Source organism: Physeter macrocephalus, chromosome 2, assembly GCF_002837175.3.
Source record: "Physeter macrocephalus isolate SW-GA chromosome 2, ASM283717v5, whole genome shotgun sequence".
NCBI lineage: Eukaryota > Metazoa > Chordata > Mammalia > Artiodactyla > Physeteridae > Physeter > Physeter macrocephalus.
In genome coordinates this window covers 122,506,369-122,530,932 of record NC_041215.1, presented here as the reverse complement: position 1 = coordinate 122,530,932, position 24,564 = coordinate 122,506,369, and the positions used below count along the sequence as shown (strand labels likewise).

General features: G+C 40.5%; 1 protein-coding gene across 3 annotated transcripts in view; it reads left to right on the top strand.

The window, feature by feature from the left end:
* Positions 1–24,564, top strand: part of EPHA4 (EPH receptor A4) — a 135,174-nt gene that overhangs the window by 94,365 nt on the left and 16,245 nt on the right. For 2 of the 3 annotated variants that reach the window (XM_007101339.3, XM_055090146.1), the window contains exons 6-9: positions 10,935–11,059; positions 12,069–12,228; positions 13,408–13,519; positions 22,969–23,027. In XM_007101339.3, the coding sequence (XP_007101401.1) occupies positions 10,935–11,059; positions 12,069–12,228; positions 13,408–13,519; positions 22,969–23,027 (456 nt within the window). The remainder of the gene's footprint in view (positions 1–10,934; positions 11,060–12,068; positions 12,229–13,407; positions 13,520–22,968; positions 23,028–24,564) is intronic. The other variant, XM_055090147.1, reaches the window with a different exon arrangement.

Below are 24,564 nucleotides of genomic sequence, written 5' to 3'. Positions count from 1 at the left end.
AGGCGTTCAGAGGAAAAATATTTATTTAATTTTTTTCTGTTGTTGCTAGATTTACCCTGTTCTCTTATCTTAAAAAGGTTGTCTTGCTCAGACAAATTCTTAAAAATCGCCTTCCAGTGGAAAGACTTGTTTTCCTGTTTGCCTCAAACTGACATTCTTACTTAACAGGAAATACACACTGAATCCTGCCATGTTTCTGTTGGCAAATGTTGGACTGTCCTTGTCAGAACCTGCCAACAGATTTCTTAGTAAGCAAATAGAAAGTAAAACAAGCAGCTCTCAGATGAAACAGAAGACACACTTGTATTGCATCAGAGACACTTGCGTTCCCCCTAAGTCATTCCCAGTTAATTCTGGGGGGTGTGGCCTTGGTTTCACATTGAGACATCACTCACTTGTAATTCTACACTAATGGAATGGCTATCCATGTAGGAATGCTAATTCAAGAGAGTTATTTTGAAAAGAAAAACAGGCATTTAAAGAATGCATTTTCTTTACTGCGGAAAGCAGCAATTGCTGTATGGCTCAGGTATTAAATATAGTGATTAAATAGTTATAAAAGCCCTAATTTGCAAAAATTTGCATCTTTCATGGCACTTTCAGATTTTTTTACCCCAGAGGGTTAACTAAAAATTGTGAATGGGTCTTTCTATTATTAATTTTAATATTCCATCTTTTATACTCTTAGCTAACACTTTTATTTGTTCTTTAACCTTTTCATTGAAAAATATATACACACACAGAAAAATAGACAAGACAAATGTATTGTCAATGAATTATCGCAAAGCAAACATCTCTGTGACCAGCAACCAGGTCAAAGAATAGAAGAACATTGCCAACCTTCCAGAAGCCTGCCTGCCTTTTGCCCCCCACTTCTTCCTTAACTCCAAATACTATTATTTTATTTTGTAATTAAATTTTCAGTTTCAGGTGATTCTCTTCTTAGCTCTGTAGGTAGTTCTGAGATGATTCATCACCAAAGCCTTACACTTTGTCTATTAACGGGCATCATGTCTAATTTATCTCTGGATTTCTGGCAACCAACAATGTACATAGATGGCCCTGAACCTAACATATAGCAGACCTAACATTTGCTCTGTTACTTATGCAGCTGATGCTGTGGAAGAAGAGGCCATTTAGGCTTCAAATCTCTAATTTCTTATCAGTGAGAGAAGGGGAGAGACTAGAGGCTTTTAGAGATCAGTGGTTGAAAATGTGGGCTCTAGGTCCTGACCTTTGAATTCATCACTTACAAGCTACAACTTGGGGCAAGTTGTTCACACTTTCTTTACCTTGTGTTTCTAATCTATAAAATGGAAATAATAATAGTACCTTGCCTCAGAGGGTATTTGTGAGGATTACATGAATTAATCCACGCAAGAGATTGAAAACAATGCTTGGCACTTACTAGTTACTCCATAAACGCTAGTTGAGTGTGTGTGTTTACAGACATATGATACGGAGAGAGGATCACATACTTTTGAGTCAGGCAGATTTGGGTTTAAAAATCTCATTTTATAGCTTAGGTCAAATCAGTTCATTTCCTTTGTGCTGCAGGAGTTTCCAAATAGAAAATCAAAGGTGCTAATGATAACTGTGGACTTCAGAGAGTTGCAAGGATTAAATGATGTTAAATGTGTGAAAGTGCCTTGCAGAGGAGGCCAAAAGCATATTTTTGCTCCTTTGCCCATTCTTCTCGGTTTAGCTCTGATTCACGTGGCCCAAGTCTTTACCTGCATGAGCTGTCAGCTATGCAATGAAGACTAAACTCTTTTCTAAAAAGAAAACTAAACCAAGCCATTTTGAGAACCCTGCTGTCTTTTCCCATTTCCCATTAAAGCAAGCTCAGCTGAATCTTTTCTGCCCAACATTTCGTGATTCTGTGGAATTCAGTCACTGTTAGAAGATCCGGGGCTGTGCTTGTGTCTTGTGTCCCTGCAAAGCTGCACAGTCTGTTCCTGGCATTGTTGACCCCCAGGGCAGCACTCGACCAGTGTCTCACAAACAAGTGGCTCTCCGCTCGCTGTGGGTGCCCAGGAGCTGGAGTTTCCAAGAGGGAGACCGTTCAGGCAGCTTTCAAGTGCAGCTCAATCTTCTGCAGGCCACGGTACTCCTACACTTTATTTTAGTTAGTTACTGTATGAAGATGTTATGGCAGCTCTTCCTCGACTTATAATGGGGTCACTCCCCAATAAACTCACTGTAAGTTGAAAATACATCGAATACACCTAACCTATCAAACATCACAGCTTAGCCTCACCCACCTCAGGTGTGCTTAGAACACTTACGTGGGGCAGAGATCATCTAACACAAAGCCTATTTTATAATAAAGTGTTGAATTTATTGAATACTGAAAGTGAAAATCAGAACGATTTTCTGAGTATGTCTGCTAGCCCGGGAAAAGATCAAAATCCAAAATTCGAAGTACGGTTTCGACTGAACGCGCATTGTTTTCACGCTATCATAAAGTCGAAAAATAGCAGGTCGAACCACAGTCATCGTAAGTCTCGGACCATCTGTAGATGAAGATGCCCCTTTTTACCCTGAATGGCTCCACTTTACCTGAATGGGCTGCTGTCACCCCAAATGTCAGTTAGCAGGTTAACACGATAGAAGATTGTTTCCTGCTCAAGTCACATCCAGCTGGTGGTGAAGAGGGGGAGGGTCTATGGGGAGCTTCCAAGATGGACCTGAGCACCAACATGGAGCTGGTAGATTGTGGGTTAGAGAGGATGGAGAGTCCCAAGGGAGCTATTTATGTGATAGATCTAGAAGGGGAGTCACTACTGCAGCCCACACCCAGAACTCAGGGACGTGAACCATCCTACATGTGAAGAGATCTAGGAAATGTAGACCTTGTCTAAGCAGCTCCATCCCAGAAACATTTATGGGAGGGGAACTCCCATTTTGGGGCCGTTAGCCACAGAGGCCTATCCCAAGACCTTCAACTTCTGTATGCAAACACTTAATGTAAAGGCTAAGAATTGCATCACATTCCATTATTTAAAATGTGGGTGATAGCTCTCTATAAAGAATTTGCCTGAGATAATCTGCCACCCACTTCTCTGCAGAAATAAGGGTCTGAGTTAAAACGCTTTGTAAAGTCTTGCTCTTGGATCACTTAGTTAAAGCACCATTAATGTCCCCAGATCAGATTCCGTCCCTCACTGCAAGCACAGGTCTGTTGTATCTTTTGGTAAATGTTACTGTACCCTGCTTTATGTTATAGTATTTGTTTAAAATAGATTCTGTATGTACTGACCTTGGAAATCATTTTATGGGAAAAAAAAGTGCATCCCTCATACGTTTTAAGTATAAGCTTAATATTAATATTTCCATATTTAAATATAAATGAACTTCCTTTAATTCGGTCTCCTGAAGACTTTAGTTGAGAATTTGGCTCCACGTCTCTGGTTGAATAGGAAAATAATTCCATATCAATTTTAAAATAATCAGGTTCTTCCATACCTTTTGTCTGTTTGTTTTACAAACAATTTCACTTCTTGACTCTGAGAAAATGTGCTTAGGTACTTATTAATGGTACAGCAGCTAAAAGCTATGGGGTGCAGAGCTGAGTTCTTACAACATCAGTGATGTATTCAGGGGAGGGTGGATAGGGATTGAGTCTTTTAATGATTTTTATCTAAGGATTAGCAGAGGGGCTAATCCAGCTGGTCGTCTGAATGTAGTGCAAACAAGATCGTGTGTCTAGGAAAGCACTCTGTGCACTGTTGAGCGCTATGAACTACTGCAATATCAAGGTAAAAAATAAAAGTTGCTCAGTGGTGTTTGGTGCCATAGGTAGTGCAAAGCTCAGAGGAAGAATCCTGTCCTCCCTTTGGTGGGATGTGGAAGACAGCAATTAATATTAGCACCCGAGTTCTTAGCATCTCTGCGACGGCAAAACCCTTAATCACAAGGATATCATTAGTGCTCTGAAGCGTTTAATTTTGATGCTTGACAGCATTTTAAAATGCACCAACCTTTGATAAAGAGCAAATCAGAGCTGTGGCGTTGAAATGAGAAAGAAAGAGGGAACAAAAACCACCTTAAGCTCCGAATAATTCAATCTAAATATGCTATTTGCATTAATCAGAGCTATGTATAAACTGTGGGTTTATTTTTCCTATCAGGGAAAGACCCCTTAAGTAAACATCACCTCTTTAAATTCAGATCCTGGGGAGGGAAACAAAACTCTGCTGAGGTTAAACACGGCTTCCCTCCAAACTATGGGCTTGAGAACCACTGGCATCCTTGCCTTTAAGTTTCTTAAGGTCCATAAAGGGCCATTTTCACTCTTCCTTGTCCACAGGCTGGAGACCTTTTGTTGCATCTATTTCCTGCCTTATTCCTTTCTCCCCGCTAATTTGAGCCAGTAATGAAATGCAGTGGGTCTTTTTCAGCTGTGTTCCCCACCCAAAGTCCCCCAAACTCTTTATAATTCAACGCTTGTGATGCAGGACCCAAGAAGACAGTTTTACAGCCCACAAGTGAAAGACTATAGTGACTCCTTCCTCCCTTTCTTTTCTCCATGTCTCTTTTTCTCTTCATCCTATTGGGGTGTCACAAGGACCAAACTGCTGCAGTAAAATGACTTGTAGGTGTTTGATGGCAAGTCATTGAGGAAGTGAATAAAAGAAAATTGCAGCATTCACGTCAGTGGGGAGCGGTTAGAACTGCTGAGCTTTGAACCAAAGAAGGTGAAATTTACCATTTTCCTAAAAGGAGCCACCTCTGTTTGACATCAAAGCACCTCCTGTAATTCTTCATTGTGAGACGCACGACTGTTAGAAAGTCGTGATGGAGCCCCGAATCTATGCTATTTCTGTTTATCCAAAACACACATAGAGATAAAACCCACCTGTGCCTTCTGGATGCGCTGTGGTCTGCTCTCAAACCAAAAGTAATCACAGGTACATAGCCAATGCGGATTCTACGGAGAAAGCATTCTCAGTTTCTCAAGGGTATGTATTATTTTGAATACAGAATTATTTGATGGGGAGAGAGTGTATCTTGGCTTCCTAGTGGAAAGCTCAGATCATTCAGCCTCAAGCTTCGGTAAAAGTTTCCTTTTATCCTCTTGAGTTTTTGCTCCATCTTTAAAAAGTGATATTTTCCTACCATTTTACTTGTTTCCAGTGGGTGCATGGAAAGACCATCTGTTTCACATGCTTAATCTTGCTGTCCCTACCCTGACTGCAGAGGGCACTCTACTTGGTTACCCTGACACTTCAACAATGATGTCCTTTCTGTGGGATTTCAAGGATATATGCGGTACTAAGGGCTGCCCCCGGTGGTGACTTTGCTTACACTAGTGAGTCTTCAGAGATAACTCTGGACTTGTCAAACTAGGGGGCTGCTTGGGCCTCTTATGGAGTCTAACTTGAAGGGAATCTCAACAGCACTCACCTTTGTAGTTAGGAAGTCCGGAAAGCTATTTGCATATACCCTCCAGATACAGAGGAGAAATACCAAACATATTGTCAACGAACGCCCTCATCCAGGGAAAGAGCAGTTTCTCAAAATGCTGTCGGTAACAGGTGCAATGAAAACTAGTTTTAATGTTAACTTACTTTTGAATGACATTTTACAGCCTGTGCATTCGACAAAAGTTCAGAAGCGCCAAAAACCCCTTAGGAAACAGAGACTCCATTTAAAATTCGAATTGTCAATTGCTTCACTCCTGATTGTCAATATCTTAGTTAACCTAAATAGCAACACCAAACCCACAAAAGGTCATCTGAAACAGGTGCAGATATAAAGTTGTTTTAGGGCTGACTTACTTCTGATACTTTATATTTAGAAAACATTTTGCTGGCTACAAAGAGTTTTTTCAGGTCTGTTTAAACATTTAATTCACCTTTATTCATTCGACAAATTTATTGAGCACCCACTGTGTGCCAGACAAGATCTTGAATAGCGGGCATATAGAGATAAGTCTTGTGCTTATAGGTTGTACATTCTAATAGCCTACATGCTTGTATCTGAAAGGAAGGTGTTTTACGGATGGGAGAATGGAGGCAAGGAAACTTGAGTAACTTGTCCAAGATGGCAGCTAGTAAATTTCAAACTTGGATTTTTATCCAAAATCCTTTTTAAATTCATTGATTTCTCCCATCAAATTAGTAAAATGAAGACTACTTCGCGTGGATCAGGATGCTTTTTCATCGTTAACCTCATTTCATGTGTCCTAGATGAGTCCTCTGCCCGCACAGAACCAAGGTGCTAGTGATTTCCTGAACTTTCCAGTCACATGTGCAGCAGTGCAGCTCTGATCAGCCATCCTCTCCCCTTTCTGCTTCTTGTTTGCCCCAACAAATCAATCTGGACCACACTTCCCCAACCTTAGTCCAAATCCTCCATGGTTCTTTCTGTAATCCACAATGCACTCCTCTACATTCTGGCTTCTTACCCCAGTTACTGTCTGTTTAGTCAAGTACTGTTTAAGTTTTAAAACATAAATGCCTATTTAGCTCTACTTTAAGTTCCTCAAGCAAAGGCTTAAAGGACATTTGTAGAATGATTGAATGATGATTGATGTGTCAGCATGATTTGTAAGTAAAAAGAAGAGGAAATGGAGGCCACGTTTTGGATTCAAAACTACTGAAATCCCTTTGAGAGTAATAGGAAAAGGTGGTCTCAGACATCTGCATCTCAGGACAGGAAAATGGACATTGAAAATTCTGCTCTAAAAATTTGAAAATTAAGGGCTGATGTGAATGAAATCACAAATCTTTCTTTAGAAACTACCCTTCAGGAGTTCTTGCCTTCGTGATTTTTGCATCCATCCGTCATGATTCTCTAACCACACTGCTGTGAACTAGCACGGCCAGCTCTTCTGGTTGTGTGTTATGTCAAAATTCTAGCCATTAAAGGAAGCCTGCTTATGTCCAGGGGCACAAAAGTTTCCTTAAAGCAAACATCTCTTTTATGAAGGAAGTCTGTGGGTAGGGAGGAATGCCTTTCAGTCTAAGATGTGCCTTTTTCCTGTAATGAGCATACTTACATCCACCCTCAGCTTCCTCCTAGCTTCTCTCTCTTCTGCAGGTGTGTTATGTGTCTGAAGACATAGTATAATGAGGAAGCCTCTTACTTCTCCCCATTGCCATGATAAAACTTGGATAAGAAGGTTAGCAGGAACTGTTTCTTGAGTTCTAGAAAATGGATTCTCTGGGTTGACACTAAAGAGTGTCTTCTCTGTAAGACTATTAAAAAATTCTGTTTTTGTTTTTGTTTTTGTTTTTGCAGTTAAGAGGCTAAAGGATAAGATGGCACTTAATTGGAAACCAAAGATTGTACTTCATTTAGCTTTGTTTGCCCGTTTCCATCTCTGCTGTGTTCCATTGGTGCCCATTAAGTTTGTGGTTAGTGGATGAGTCAGTACGGAGGAAGAGCCAAGTCTCCATAAGGTTTGGGAATGTAAACTGGGAGGCAAGCAGGACCTTTCTTCTGCTTGGTCTTTTTATGTGTACCAAAATTCCCAGTGTGATGAGAAGCCTTCTTTTGAACTAAGGCACTGATTTGTCAAAGCTCCTGTTAAACCATGTATCTGGGACGAGTGTTCAATCTGTTATTTTATTAGTCTTTTATCTCCTCTTCTAATTCTGTTGGCAAAGGGCAGAGCCCTGAGGTACTGGGACTCAGGATCCAAAACACTTCTAAACCGAGTAGGGTTTGGCCGTGTTTACCAAAGTGTGGAAACATACCAATGGTGGCATCAGAGATGATTTTAGGGGAGACCCAGATGGGACGTTATGTAATACTGAGTTGCGCTGTGTGAAAGTTAGTTCCTTTTCCATTCTCTCTCAGTTCTGATTTCTCTAAGGTCAGAATCTCAAATTGGTGTCAGGATTATCCTTACTGCTTCTCTAACACTGGCTGATCTCTTTTTTTGGCAAAGCATAGAGAGGCAAGAGCATTTATGTATTTTTTTTACATTGTATTAATTATACTATTATTACATATTCTTTAATGTATATATTATTTTTATTTGTATGGTTACTTGCCATTGATTTCACATGATAACTCTAGAGGGACATTTTCTTTCGAGAAATAAAATATGTCGTCTTAAGATAATTGTTATTTAAACCATAGTCCAAGTTGCAGGGGGATGTGGCAGCAGTTACTTGGGTGTCATGAGAAGACTGATGCTTGGGAACCCCTGGGGGAGGGAAATGATGGAGAAATGCCATTGCCAAATGCCTCCTGTAGCGAAATGAGCCACAGGCAGGCACACAAGGCACGGTGATGGCTTCTAGATGTAGAGTTGGAGTCTGTATTGGAAGCAGGGTAGAAAAGGCGAGGAAAGAACCCTTATGCGGCTTGTCACATGGAGGGCATCTTCTCTCCAAAGTGGCAGTGTGGCAAAGCCCAGTTTTTCCCACACTGGTGCTTTTCTTGCCAAAGAAGTTAAGAAGCTCTTCTCCAGGGGGAGGAATAACTGCCCTATTGACTATAACGCGCGTCCCTGTTTTAAGTCTGATTCTCCATCTCACTTGGTCATGGGTTGCTTTTGTCACTATGGCCTGATAAAAATGCTCTTCTGAAAAAGAGCTGTTTGGAAAGAATTCAGACTTTACAGCCACACAGCATCATACTTTTTATAAATTACAATGATTTATTCTCCTTTCCTCTTTAATCTCATTTTCCTCCATTTTTATAACAGCTGAGTAAGCATACACTCTCGGTTTATTTTCACGTTTGTGCCTATGAATTTTCCAAGTAGGGCTGCATTGGGAATATCTGATTAGTTAACACGATGGTATTGTTAACTGCCTGTCTGAGATTTTGTGAGCGCTCGGTGGAGCTCATATGCGCTTTGAATGGCCACAGGAACACTGCCGCTCCAACTCCCGAAATGGAAATCAGGTTCATTTCCCACATGCAATAATTTAGGGATAACCCAACCAGAGAGAAACCGTCTTAGTTCATCAGTGCGCTCACTCCAAGGGCAGCCAGGCAATTCTTTCCCGAGAAATCTGTCTGATCAGGATCTGATCCAGAACATTTCTGAGCGTAAGTTCATTTTATAACTTTATGATTTTCCTCCCTCCTGCTTTTTTTCTAACGGCCTCACTTTTCTATTTCATTTCCCAATCCTGAACATGAGAGTTGGGAGAGCCCCTTTTTATGGAGTGGATGCTAAAGTGCTCTGTTAGGCCATATATTTATTAACTGGAGTGAAATGGCTTTTCACAGCCAGGCAACCTTCCTAGCCTCCTTGCTACCTCTGTATTTAAGAAAGTCACTCCTTGCGTTGTGCTGGACAATGGCTCTGTGTCAACCAGTAAAGAAAGAGAGAGAGAAAATGGGGGGGGTGCTGCAGGGGAGCCTTAGCACAGCTAATGAGCGCATTTCTGGTTCTCATTATCCTCAGGTGTTCAGAAGTGGCTTTCATATGTCTGTTGCATGTCTCTCTGTTCACTCAGTTTGCTATTACTAACATTGGGGTTGCCTTTGATGGAGGATGTATCTATTTACTGTATCGAAACTTCACTTGTGTTTATGCCTGAGATCCAATCTGGAATAGCTTTGGGGGCGGGGGTGGGGGGAAAAGGAGAAGGAGAAATAGGGAAGAGAGTGTGTGTGTGTGTGTGCGTGCGCGCATGTGTGTTACCATCTCAAGGCACCCCTCACAGAGATGCCAGGCTGTCAGAGGGTCCCCTCCAAGAGGTGCTCTCTGCTGGATTAGCTTTAGCAGGAAGATCCCCTTGTGTGACGTGTAACTTTGGAGTCTCTGGTTGCGTCCCTTGCCACCAGCATACCTGTCAGATGTGATCAGAGGGTTTGCAGCTAGTCCCGTTCCATTTTCAGATAATTTATTTTACTTTTTCTCCTTTTCTTCCTCTGAGTTAGGATTTGGCAGTTGTGGGTGTTGGGGAAGAGCAGGAGAGATAACCCAGCACTACTCTGTTGCCCTCAGTGGCCACTTTTGGACGTTTGTTTTCATATATATTCACAATTTGAGACTGAATAAAAATAGACGTTCAGTTAAGGAAAACCTCTACTATCTGGTTCTGTAGCAGCTTTGTTAGATAAGATCACAGATTTCGCGAACGCTCCCTCTTCTTCCTGGAGATGGCACATTTGTGCCATCGTTGGTCACCGCAGAGCTCGGTAACAGCTGGCTGGAGACGCGACCACCACAGTGGAGAAGCAAGGGTTAGGCAGCCTGGGTTGATAAAAAAGTTTCTGCTCTCCATCCCTGATAATACACCCGGTGGAGGACGCCTTTTGTGTCTTTCTCAGTGGAAAGAAGAAGGTTTGCTACTCAGCAGGCAGAAGCAATATTTCAACTCTTGTAAAATAGTTGCAAAATGCCATATATGTCCAGAGAGACTATCATGGCTTTATTTGTGTTCTTCATTATTTGCCTGGTTGTGTTCAAACTGGAAACTCTTACTGTAATTAAGCAATACTTTTATTTATATTGTAAAGTATGTAAATTGTTTGCCTTCTGGCGTTCCCTATAGTACCCTTGGAAGACTTGCGAAGTCTCTTGTATAAAATTAAAGACCAATAACAGGACACTCAATTCTTTGGAGGTAGGATGAGATGCAGTTTCTCTGAGCTTAAGAGGAGATTTTCCAAAGGTTTTCATGGCTTGCAAAAAAATAAACAAGCAGATAGCATTCTCTATACCTCCGGCCTTTCTGAGGAATGGCTGCAGGTGCTGTAGAGGTGATACTGTAAGGCCTGTGGACTTACCAGACTACTTCAGAGATTGTCTTTTTAAGACAAACCATATACAAAAAAATATTGGAAAGAACCATAAAATGGTATGCTTTTGTACTAGGGAAGAGGAAAACGGGGATCTGGCGGAATACAAGACAATCCTTCACAGTTTTCTAAAAGATGGTATTATTGACTGATGCCACCAATTGTTCCTCCTAAAGTAAGATATCTTTTTTTTTTTTTTTTTTTTCCCCCACTAGCACCCTCATCTATTGCTTTGGTCCAGGCTAAAGAAGTTACAAGATACAGTGTTGCTCTGGCTTGGCTGGAACCAGACCGGCCCAATGGGGTGATCTTGGAGTATGAAGTCAAGTATTATGAGAAGGTATTACTTGAATAAGCAAGGTTCTTCTCCTTTCTTCCCCCCAACCCCTCTTTCCTTCCCTCCTTCCTTCCTTCCTTTCTTTTTCTCTGTAGTTTTGGTCAGTTATAAGTCCTGGAATACTAGTAAATCTCAAAACCAAATGCATTTTGCTTCCCAATCAAATCCAATTATGAATTTTATGTATGAAGTTGCTAATTTTAAAAAAGAGAAAAAATACATTATGTTCTAATATAACTATATTTTTTCTTTCTAGTCCTGCAAATCAAGATAGCTAAGCTAAGAAGGTCTTATCTATAAACCTTCTATCAGGAAGAGTGACTCATAAAAGTTGAAATAATGATCTGTTTAAGTAGATCACTGCTATTCAGAATCAAGGTGTGGATTTTGATGACTTTTAATAGAAAATCCAGGAAAGAAAATTACATTCTTCAGCCTCTTAAAGTTATAGAAGGCATTATTTTTTACAAATAACTTGTCTCTTAAAGGACAGCATTCTGAAGAGAGCTATTTGCATTCAAGGTTGTCTAGAAAGTGAACAATTGTATTCTCTTTCTTTTTAAAGGTAATCATTTATTGGCATCCTTATTAAAAGCAGAAAGGGGACAGGATTTTTTTTTTTTTGAAAGCAGATTATAACATTTTTGACATTTTCTAGAATGGAAAATAGAAAAAGAAAAGGGACCTTCTTGCAGTAGTTATTTCTGTGAAATTGCTGGGTGTGGAGTGAGAAAAGCCATCAACCATCATCTAATGTCCTTTTCAAAAAAAGATGATGGGTAAAGATCTGGATATGGTCAGTGTCAATAGCGATCATACCTGAACTCCACATTTCTTTCAACATCTAAGTAATAGTACTTCTAACATTGGACTGAATATAGTGTTTAGAGGTTATCAATCTCCATTTACTTTCAACCTCTGAGTGGACTGGCTTGGCTGCTTTAATACTGTATCGGAGTAAGTGGGGGATTTATTTCACCACCTTCCTTAATTTTATCCTCTCGTAATGTAGGATCAGAATGAACGAAGCTATCGGATTGTTAGGACGGCTGCCAGGAACACGGATATCAAAGGCCTGAACCCTCTGACTTCCTATGTTTTCCATGTCCGAGCCAGGACAGCAGCTGGCTATGGAGATTTCAGCGAGCCCCTGGAGGTCACAACCAACACAGGTAATGAGTTCTGAGATTCTTTGTACAATCCAGGGCAAATCCCATTATGGTGAACCAAGGAGCTATACAAATTTTTGGTTAGGCAAACATTTTGTTGCAAAGGCTATTGCTTGAAACTAGATAGCCAGTGTCTGTAACTTAGCACACCTCTTGCTATTTAGAGAAGAACATTTTTCATAACGGTGTCTGATCTGTTTTTTCATATGATTGAAAAATGTCTATCTTTCTCCTGTGTTGAGCCTTCCATAAACCATGAAAACTGGAATTGCCAAACTGACTAATGGACAGTTGCATAACTATCTTACATTAAGCTAAGGAGTTTTCTCCCTGGGAAGATTAGAGAAGGTACCAATTTTTTTTTTTTTCTCTCCTATTTATTTCTAGGAATCTGTTCAAATCAAGTCAGATCAGTTTTTTTAAAAGCTGATTGATGTAGACAACTACATCAATCTTTCAACATTGTGAGTTGGACCAACTGGATGATTGAATCAAAATGTTAATAGAGGGCATACCTATGAATAAGCAATTTACATAAGACATCTCCCCTCCATAATTAACAAACCCAAATTGAGCCTACTAGATAAGGAGTTGGTGGGGCAGAATCTTCTATGTTAGTTCTAGAAAGTAATTTTATTCACAAATTATTAAATAGAATATGAATGAAAAAGGAAAGAAAGTACCCTAGAATAAAATCTGAAGGGGTTTGACATCCTTCGTGATTATCCTGGAAGGCTTCAAGGAGGAAGTGGCTTTTGATCTGGGCAATAATAGACAGGTTTTTTATAGATGGGGTGTGAGGATGCAGTGGAGGGGTCTTTCAAAACTGCTTGTCCTTTCGGAAATTTCCAGGTGTCTTTCTCACTAAGGAATTCATCAGATCCTTCAGTAAGAGTTTGGGCTGAGATGAGAAAGGAAAAGAAGAAAAAGCAATGAGTGGAAATGGTTACCCTAGGATTTAATAAGAGCCTTCTGGTTGGAGTTCTTCATACAATTCCAAAAAAGACTGTCTTTGTCTCATTAAGGCTGTCTTAGAAGATGCTGTTGTGTGAATACTTAACGTAGAGCAAAATAGGCTGTGAGCATTTCAAATGGCTTCAGAGAGTTGCAACTTGTGACAGTCAGAAGTCCTAGCTCTTAGGACCTTGCCCAAGGTGACCCTTGTGTAACTGTCTTTGCCAGTGCCTTCCCGGATCGTTGGAGACGGGGCCAACCCCACCGTCCTGCTGGTCTCCGTCTCCGGCAGCGTGGTGCTAGTGGTTATTCTCATCGCCGCTTTTGTCATCAGCAGGAGGTAAGCGCTTAAGCCACTCGCTGCCCCTGACCCCCTTCCCAGTTTTTATGAGGGAGCTTTTTGTCTCCTCCACACAAAGCTGAGGCTTTTGATTAGCATCATAAACATGGCATTTGCAGCACAAGCTCCCTCCTCTTTGCTTTGATCTCCCCACCCCGCTGCTAGAGCTGCGGGCTGGACCCTGGTGGCAGCCCTCACCGCTGAGAGTCCTGGAAAGACCCAGCTGATTCCGGGAAACTAAGCTGAAAAGCAGGCCATCGGGAACTTTCTAGATATTCTAGGCTGTAAGGTGTTACATTTATACCTCTCTTAAGCCTGAACTGACTGCCAAAGGCCAAAAAAAAAAAAAGCCGTATAAAACTTAGACCTCAAATTTGAGCTCTGCCATTTGTCAACTGTGTAACTTCACCTCTTTGAGTCATTGTTTCCTTTTTGTAAAATAGGGATAATAAAATATCTGCCTCTAAGAGTTATTGACAGGAGAGTTTTGATAGGCAAAGTAGATAATCTGTCACACAGAGAGTACTTCAACATGATCTTGGTTCATAATAACAGTAACCAAAGCAAGGAAGTGGGCATTCCATCTTCCCTTAGGAAAAGCCATCGACATTTCCAGCGAGTATCCTTTGAGCACTTCGTGGGCATGGCATTGTTCTTGGAAATGGAAATGGATCTAAAACAGCAATTACTTATTCTATGAGAGTTTACACTCTAACTTGATACTTGAAAAACAGTCTAGAAAAGAGAGACATAAAAAGAGCTTGACAGCATATTCTTTTATGTGTGTGTGTGTGTGTTTGTGTGTGTGTGTTACAATAAAACTTTATTTACAAAAACAGGTGGTGAGCTGGATTTGGCTGAGGGCCATACTTTGCCAACCCCTGAGCTCGACAGCATATTCTTTTGTTCCAGTTTTTCTTATTATCATTGCCTCCATCAATTATTAACACTGCCTGGAGCTTCCAGAAGAATGGGGGGGGAGGGGGTTTGAGGAGACAGCTGCTCATCTTCAATGTGTGTCCACATCTAGGTGCTCTTTGTCTCATGTGTGAGAATCTTCCCCTTCTCCAACCTTTACCCCCACCCCCCATGCCATCAACTGTTTTACAAGGTGGGGCTTTTAAGAAAAAAGCAGAACCTGGGGAGGCTGAGGGCCATACTTTGCCAACCCCTGAGCTCGACAGCATATTCTTTTGTTCCAGTTTTTCTTATTATCATTGCCTCCATCAATTATTAACACTGCCTGGAGCTTCCAGAAGAATGGGGGGGGAGGGGGTTTGAGGAGACAGCTGCTCATCTTCAATGTGTGTCCACATCTAGGTGCTCTTTGTCTCATGTGTGAGAATCTTCCCCTTCTCCAACCTTTACCCCCACCCCCCATGCCATCAACTGTTTTACAAGGTGGGGCTTTTAAGAAAAAAGCAGAACCTGGGGATGTCAAAATGATCCTCTTAAATATAAATCTTTTCATGTCATAGAAGAGGAAACTGATACTCAGAAAGGTATAGTCCTTGTCTGGAGTCACTATATTGCTTTAGTGGTAGATCGGTTATTGGACCCCCAATAGCGGTGCTTGGATCTCAGGCCACTGTCTGTTGCACTGTCTTTTCCTGGCTCATCAGTTGGTGAGCTCATTGATGTCACAGCATGGCCTCTGGCTATTTCCACTGACCTGGGCAAGCCACCATGATTTTCTCTCACTTTGTGGTACATTATAATTAAGGTGATGACCATATATCGTAGTTTGCCTGGATGGTTTCAGTTGTCACCCGTATTTATTACTATCATGTCTCTACTCTCACTGTCCAGAATGTCCTGGTATATAGAGATCAATGATGATCCGTCTTGCACAGTACAGCACAACTCCTTATTGTGTGTGGGCAACTACATTTGTCATCGTGTTTGTTCTTTTTGGTGCAAAGTCTGTTTGATTAGAGCAGTGAATTTCGTCTTGAAGGAGTTAAACCCACCGCAAACACTCATCCCTGTTGCTGTAATACACACACACAAACATACATCTAGACATGCCCACTGTACCCTATATAATAGTACAGCTCAGGCTTTGGAAACTTCAACTTGGCCTGAACAGAATCTGAATTCCTAGAGTTCTTTCCTTTCCTGGCTTTTGATTTAGGAAGTCAATCAAGATGGACCTCTTTCTTATTCATTGCCATTTGACTTTGTGCATGTACACATGCCAGGCTCACAAACACATGGGAACTATAGGCATTAATCTATATCCATCTGATAGCCAGGAGGAAGGAGTGGGGTGAGGAGTGTATAGAAATTACATGGGCTTTTGCTTCCGTTATTACGTATTTCTGCATTTGAAATTTTTACAGTGTATATAAACAACTTGTGTCATCAGAAAATAAGGTTGTTTAAAAGTCTAAAACTAAGGAAAAAATTATTAATAACTGCCACTGCAAAAAATATTTGACTGAAAGCCAGCACCCCAGAATGTTCAGAACCATTTGAGAGAACACTCGTTCACAGAAAGTGGGTCTCGTCTCAAATCTCAACCAAGATATTGGTTGGAAGAATTCTTTAGTTGTAGTCTGGCTTTCCTTTAGAGTTACTTTTTTTGTTTTTTTTTTGTATTTTAAGTTATCCTAAATACAGCAGTCAGACAGGAGTAATTAGAAATAAGTCACCTCGTTTTTTTTCAGATGTTCTTCTTTGCCAAAAGAAAAAAAAAGAAAAGCAGATGAAAATATAATACAGGAAGACAAGTTTATTAAAAGCTGTAGCTATAGGAAATAGCATCGCAAGCTTGATGACTTAATTTCCTTTCTGCTTTTATTGATCACTTTATTATATAAGGCGGGATTGATCGGATTTCCAATTATGAGTCCCCACCTTAGAGAACTGAGCCTGTCAAGTTACCCAGCCATGATCTTGTCCCTTCTCCCTCATTAAAAAAAAAATGTTACTTCCCAAGGCTGATAAACACTGCTTGGTGACTGGTCGGTCCTCAATGGATCCCTTCTTAGAAAATGAAATGTCAACCCCTTGGCCTCCTATTGATTCTTCTTTAGTGTCGGACATAAAGCTATCACGGAAAGGCTGCTTGGAGCCAGGTAGCTGACAGGCTTTGCAGCAGCCGATGCACACTCAGCTGATTCTTCTCCTCAAGCAGGCTGTGTGCTCTGTCATAACGGACTGCAGATGTTTCAATGGGACAAGAACAGGTGAGAGGAGAAGAGACAGGTAGGGTAGACAAAAGTGTGTTCCATGCTTTTAGTGAGAGTACAGATGAAAGATGGTAAATGGTACCCCTAAAATCATCTCACCACCCTGCAGCCAGCTATCTGGGAAAGCAACAGATGAAACATCCTAGCCTGGAAAATGATGGGGCTGCTTCTTGCCCTTTAGAGCCGTGGATAGTTGATGGCAGAGTGGATGCGAGGGACGGACCCCTTATAGGGTGATTCCCCACACTGCTGATGACATGGGAGATTGTTTTAAGAGGTAGATGGGCAGAGATCCACACAGTGAGAAAAGTTTCAGTCCTTCCGATTACTTCAAAGGAAAATCTGTTTGCTAATTGGTCATTTAAGAAAGAGGAAATGGCCTCAGGCTCACAGCTAGTATCTTGCTGGATTTTTTTTTTTCTTTACAGCAATTGTTTATTTTATTATGTTTGCTTTATATAGAGAAGTATGAGCTTTAGGCAAGTCAGAGTAATCTTTAATTTTTCCAATGAGAAGATCCACTTTTTTCTTTTGACCAACTTGGAAGTGTAAACATTTGGGGATCTCAGTGAAAGAATGACATTCCTAAATTTATATATTTAAAATAATATACAGAATACATTGACTTAGATTTATTGTATGTTTTTACCATCCACATTATGTTGAGGAAATTAACTTACATTTTTTATAGGCATCTTTGATCAGTGTCTTCCTGTGTCACTTATCACATACGTTATAATTTAAGGATTCCGTCAGCTTTTCAGAGAATGTAATTGTACCTGCCATCTGGGTGGTTTAAGGTGCAGCATTTCTTGTATTTATGTAATGCTGTCTCTAGAAGTCTTCCTAAACTGCATATGCACATTCTCTTGGCAACATGGCACCATTTCCTTATACTCCTGTAGGTACACATTTTTTATCTCCACGGTGTAACCGCTTTATTGCTTTTAAAAGTGGTTTTTGACTGTTAACAATGACATCATAAAATGCAACGATAAGGTCATAACCTCAGGACTAATGATCTTAGTGATCAACTGTGTTAAATTCCTCTGACAACTACCTCCCCCTTTTATATTAATGGTTTTATCCATTTACCTCCAAGCATCCTAAATAGTATTAATTCAGGTTGCTTTAGGCCAGTGTGTCTTCCCCAAATAGTATTTTATTGTTCAGTATGTATGAGAAACACTTTTAAGAAAGAACTAGAATGCAAGATGAGTTCCTCTTTTCTAAAGGACACTTTGGTGACCAGAGACAAGTACTGCCTGATAACCAGCCATAGGTGGCGTTTCTACTGACCTTCTGATGATCTCTGGTGCTGCTGGGTTTCCATTTATGTTAAGGTTATAAAGTACCCCTTTTACCTGAATTAAAGACGTGAATTAATTGATTTTAAGAAAAAAATGAAATGGCTATGGCAAAATTTGTGAAGGAGGTACACATACGGCTCAAGGTAGGAAACTACTGGCATCTTGTATATTAGGAACTTGAGGCCTGGAGAGGAGGTTAAACAGTGAACTGCACCAAGGTCACACAGCTAGTTAGTTGCCTGATCAGGACAGGAGTCCATCTCTCCTGACTTCCAGTACTGGCCTAGAGAGATTATTTTAATGTCTTCTGGACTGAAAACATTGACCTACATCAAAAGTTAGCGTTGACAATTGTAGCAAACCAGAGCTTCAGGAGTCTCCTTCATGATGTTGGTACCATTTGTGATGTGTGATCTGATGTGCAATCTAACACATGCTATAAAGTCAGACCTTGCAAGTTAGTTTTATCTTCTTTGGAAGGTTACGATTTCCACTTTGGAGCTGAAACTGTTCCCATAATGCTAAAACAGTCACCATTCAGACTCTATCTTCCCTGCTGTCCTAATTGTAATATTATGGTCACATAAGAATGAATACACTTACATGTTAGCCTAAATTGGCTCTGATGAAGTCATGTAAATTCCTACAATTAGTTGGCAGATGGTACTGCGGGAACATTTCTAAACAACCTGTGTGCACTCGTGTGGTTCAATTCCACCCATGTCAAAATGTTGCTCGTGAAGAACTTTTAGCCATCATTTGGTGCAAGAACAATGACAGCTTAAGGAAGGGTAAAAAGAAGAATCGCTTCGATGAATCTTCATAGGTGATGCCATTAAACGCTGGAAAGTGTCCTTCTGGACCTATGCTAGTTATTACATTGCTTTGTCTTCTTTAATCTGCACTTTAGCTGAATAAATTACTTAACCTTTTGCTAATTAGTTTTGGAACAGTGAGAGCCCCATCAAACAAATCCATCGACTTGATCAGGGAAGTCAGTATTTTAATAAAAGTGAGGTGCGCGCTGGGCCCTGTCACGCTTCGCTCCACTACTTTGTTGGTTTTATTGGGTAGTCAGGGTGCCAGGAACAACACATTGGTTGGGAGGGCAGGGCTGGGGTCTCATGCTGTCCCTGGACAATGTCTGTTAATACCCTGATTCCGCCTCCCTTTGACAGAGGCAAGCTTAAGTCACAGGCTTTCAAAGTTTCACCTGCAGAGGAGTCTCTTTACCTCCTGCAGTTAAAAGGTTCCATGTTTCCTTCTGGAGCATTCATTCACAAACCACTCCTCTCCTTCCCGCCCCCCCCCCCCCTTTTTTTTTTTTTTTTTTTTTTTTCTAATTTCAGGCTCAGCGGCCACGGCTCACGGGTCCAGCCGCTCCGCGGCACGTGGGATCCTCCCAGACCGGGGCGCGAACCCGGTTTCCCTGCATCGGCAGGCGGACGCGCAACCACTGCGCCACCAGGGAAGCCCCCCCCCTTTTTTAATCAGCTTGCCCACATCTCAATAATTAGAAAATCTTCCACAAAGGTTTCCTTCTGTCACGCAGGTGATCTGCCTTGGATGTCAATTTAGCACTCTTTTAGGCGACGTGGTTTCCTCTGGGCTGGCTGACCCAATGATAAGCTTCCACAGGCTTTCTTTCTCTGGACAATAACGAACACATTGTCCCACCCTGAGCCAAAGGAGGAAGGGTCATCAGGTGACAAAGGTAGAGCAGGACTCAGGCTTTTTAGTTTTAAAGGTATTATTAAGTAGCTAATAGGCTACAATTAGCTTTTGAACAGTAATCCCTATGTTTCTTTGTCAGCATTCCCTGTACTCTACCGGGGTCTTCTCCTCCAAGTAACACTCCAAGTAAAGTTTCTTTAAAAATACACCTTCTACCAGAAAAGCTGTCCTTCAGAGAGTTGAAGGAGAGAGAGAGAGTTTTCCAGACAAGCAAAAGCTAATGGAGTTCATCACCACTAGACTGGCCTTACAAGAAATGTTAAAAGGACTTATTTAAGCTGAAACAAGAGGGTGTTAATTAGTTGCAGGAAAACATACGAAAGTATAAATCTCACTGGTAAAGGTAAATATGCAGTAAAAATCAGAATAATTTAAAGTTGTAAGGTTAATTACTTACAAAGCTTGTATGAAGATTAAAAGACATGAGTAGTAAAAACAGCTATAACTACAATACTTTGCTAAGAGATACACAAGATAAAAAGATGTAAGTTGTGACATCAAAAACATAAAACATTGGTGGGGAGGGGATAAAAATATAGAGTTTTATTAAAAAAAAATACACCTTCTCCTCTAATTTACTTCCTCCTTTATGTTCAGAAGTCTGAGGAGGGGATGGGCAGGTCAGCCTTATAATGATCCCTGCCATTTTACATTTCCTCTGGCTTTGCACAGATTTCATGAATATGTTGATGGAAAATGACACTCCTGGGCTGCTTGAGGCTGCTCCTTTTGGTGTCTACAAGGGTTTTTGATGAACTCTCTGACTATTTAAAGTTGGGACAAAAGCTTCCCTGCCCGATGCATTTTTTTCTTCTTTAAAGGAAAGAAATTCAAATCAGTATTCGAGATCTAAAGTGGTTTAAAATATATACTTGTAATTTTAGATAATGCTTTTAGGAGCTCTGATAAGATACTGTCTCCCGGGCTGGCAGGACCCTGTCACACCCTTGGGACCTAGGCACGCATTTCCCTGACATAAAATGCTATTTTCATAGTCCCTGACCTAACACTCTTATATTTCCTTTAAAAGGAGAGGGGGGGGGGGAGTTTTGGAGGGGACTACATCTTTCATACAAATGTTTGGTTTCAGGATGTTTAAACCTGTTTAGCTTCTTTGATGAAGCAATGCATTTTGAGAGCAAGTGGAATCCAATTTAAGTGAATTTACTGATATAAAATGTGCTATGACTTACAATTAACTCTCACCAGCTATCATCATATAACTTCATCCCCGCTGGGAGAGGCATTTGAGGTAGGGAGCTGGCTGGACGGGGCAGACACACTCCTCCTGTATTTGCTAGGAGGGTTGTGGGTAAATGACTTGCCCTCCTGCCTCTATGTTCTCATCTGTACAATGGGACTGAACATGTGTCTGTCTGCCTGATTGCTTTCATAGGGTTGTTGAGAAGATGCCATGAAATGTTATACGTGAAGGCTCTTTTAAAAGTTAAATACAAAGTAAAAATGCAAGCTATTATTTGGGACTGAATGACTCGCACTTCGAAGTGAACTCTAGTAACTGAGGTCTCTGTTTACTGAGCTGGTTCCTGCTTTGCAAACAGTTAGGGGAAGAGATAATATATGTGATGAGAGCACTTTGAAAAGTTAAATGCAGTGTAAAAATGCCAAGTATTATTATCTGCAAGGGAATTATACACACAGAGGAACATCTGTAGGCTCTGAGGGTCTGATTGCAGAGCTGGTTCCTGCATTGCTGACAATTAGGAGAGGAATATGGGTGAGGAGCTGGGACACGTGACTATGACTGGGCTGCTCTCTGGTGGCACTGGGTGGCCCTCTCTCTTTTCCGTGACCATCCTGCCCTTCTTGACTTGTTCAAAGTGCAGGGGTTCAGGTTATCAGATTCAGACAGGACCACACTGCTGCAACCCCCTGTGGCCGCCAGGGACTCTTGTCACCACAGAGCCTGTTTCCTCATTTATAAGAGTCTTGACTGACCTCATCTTTAAACCTCTAAGAAAATTACAAGACGATTATAAACTGCAATATAAACTTGACATTTTTGACAGAAACATACATGTACATATTTTATTCACTAATATGGTCTCATCTTCCAACTTTACAGAGTTCTAATATGGACTGAGTTGATTTTCCAATTTAACATACATACACATAGACACATATATGTGTCTAGGTATAATGTATAAAGATTCAAAAATTATATATACTCAAGATTTCTTTTTCCCAAGACTTTTTATAACCAAGCCTGGTCTCACTCCTGTGGGACACTGAGAGCAGAAAGCCAGCTGTAGGACCATACACTGGTTTTTGGAGAAAAGAATTAGGCGACAAATGGAAACTTATTTTTTGTTTTGTTTTGTTTTGTTTTTATCTGGCTGCATGGGGTCTTAATTGCGGGACCTTCGTTGTGGCACGTGGGATCTTCCGTTGCTGTGCGCGGCCTTCTCTCTAGTTATGGCGCATGGGCTCCTGAGCGCACGGGGTCAGTAGTTGCGGCACGCGGGCTCTAGAGCGCACAGGCTTCGTTGCCCCGCGGCATGTGGGATCTTAGTTCCCTGACCAGGGATCGAACCCAAGTCCCCTGCGTTGGAAGGCGGATTCTTAACCACTGGGCCGCCAGGGAAGTCCCGGATCCTTATTTTTACTGCTGCAAGTTTTCTACAAACTCTTAAGGAGTGTAATCCAGTACGAAGCAAATGTTTACCTTTTAAATTGTCGTTAATCATTTAGGAATTTGTATGCAGCAGCTGAAGCCAATAACCACAAAACTATTGTTTTAAGAATATCATATAATAGGATAATGAGTTTTTTTGTGGTAGTAGTTATTGTGGTGAAAGCAACAGGGCTTACTATTACTTATCACATACTGACTGCCTTTGATGTATGCAGAATTCACCTAGGGAAACTTAGTTTAATTCAGAATATGTATGTGGGGAAATTAGCCAGTAAACTTCTAAACTATTTTCAATACAATAAATTTCTCCTGGGGATTTAAAATTATAATTGTATTATAAAATATTTGCTGTATCACCTGAGTTTAATACTGTGGTTACGTGCAGAGACTCTGGACTCTGCGATGACAAGTTACTTACCCTGTTATTTCACCTCCCATAAACCTCAGTTTTCTCAACTGTGAAATGTGCATTACATATCTGCCTGACTTATATTATGGTAGTAAAGAACTTGTGTTTTACAGCTTCTGAAAATATTGTTTTTTATCTTTTAATAGACGGAGTAAATACAGTAAAGCAAAACAAGAAGCAGATGAAGAGAAACATTTGAACCAAGGTACAGAAAACTGGATTAAAAGTAATTTTATTTTTAGAGCATGTCTCGTGTTTTCAGTTTAGAAATGTCTAAATAATATTCACATGGCTATTAATATTATATTCCTTTCATGAAATTATCCAAATAATTTACTTCAGGGTTTCAGACTGAAATAGGTGATTGGTATATTTTTTTAAGTGAAATTAAAGATGGAGTTTGGGTAATTTCCTTAGATGCTTCTTATTCCTTATTTTATCCTCCAACCTGAAAAAGTATTGGTCTAGCTGGCTCATTTTTGTAGCTGGGTGGCAAGATTTAGAAGGTAACAATTTTTCTCTTATTATAAGGTAAACATTTTGGAGACAATAGAATAAGAAATTGAACACACCACAGAATATGTGCTGTAGCATTCAGGACTATCACTATTTCTTTAGTGGATTTTAGTTATTTTGATATTCCAAGTGGAGTCAAAGACTAAATTCAAAGAATCGGCTCTGAATGACTTGAGCAAGATAGAAGACTCTGGAATGGACAGTGGTTGGTGTCTCTCCAGGAGTACTATCCACGAGAACTTTCTGAGGTGATGGCAGTGGTCTTTATCTGCACCATCCAATGCATTAGCCAAGAGGACGCAAGCACCACTGAATACTTGAAAAGTAGTTAGTGTGAATGAGGAAGTGAATTTTAAATTTTATTTAATTTTAACTGATTTATATCTAAATAACACTGAGTGGTTAATAGCTACCTTATTAGGACAGGGAGGTAGAAGGGCTGGAAGAATAATCCTGAGAAAGGTCATGGAGTGTCTGATAATTTTCCATTTGTTCATCTTGTTTCCTTTCTAAAACCACACTTTCTCATTTGCATGTGGTATATATTTTTAAAAACAAAAATGATGCATTTTTTTGAGATGAGGACAAAACTGACAGTCTTGGAAAATCAAAGGGTTTGGGCCAACCAGTATCCTACACCTCTCAGCGCACCAAAGCCCCAGGAGCTCGAGCAGGGAGAGGCGGGATGTGACTGCCAGTGGAAAGTTCCCAGTAATCTCGAATGCATCTTGTCCCAGACATCTCTGGCTGCCCCAGAGCTCACATTCCAAATTCAGTTTACCAGTGACTATGGGGTGTGGCCGAATTAACCCTTCCTAGTATTTAAACCATTGATTCGGCCGAAGCTTCCAGGTGAAATTCAATGTCTTTTCTTACAGCCCTTGCTTTCCAAAACAGAATAAAAGTGGAACTCCAATACAGAGTTTGTATTTTCAAATCAAATAGCAGATACTATCCCTCTCATCCACTTAACCTAGGTTTAATCTTAGTTTGTTAATTGTTGTCAATTGTTGGTCCAGATATGAGGCAAAAGATGATATCTTATAACATGGGTCATTTGAGCAAGTTTCTATCGTCTTCCCTAAGGGAAGAAAGCTGGAGATGGTGGATAGGATGTGAGCAACTGATTGGGACAACAATATTTATTTATTTTTTTAAAAAATTGTGTTTAGCTTTTTTTTTTGAATTTTATTTTATTTATTTTTTTATACAGCAAGTTCTTATTA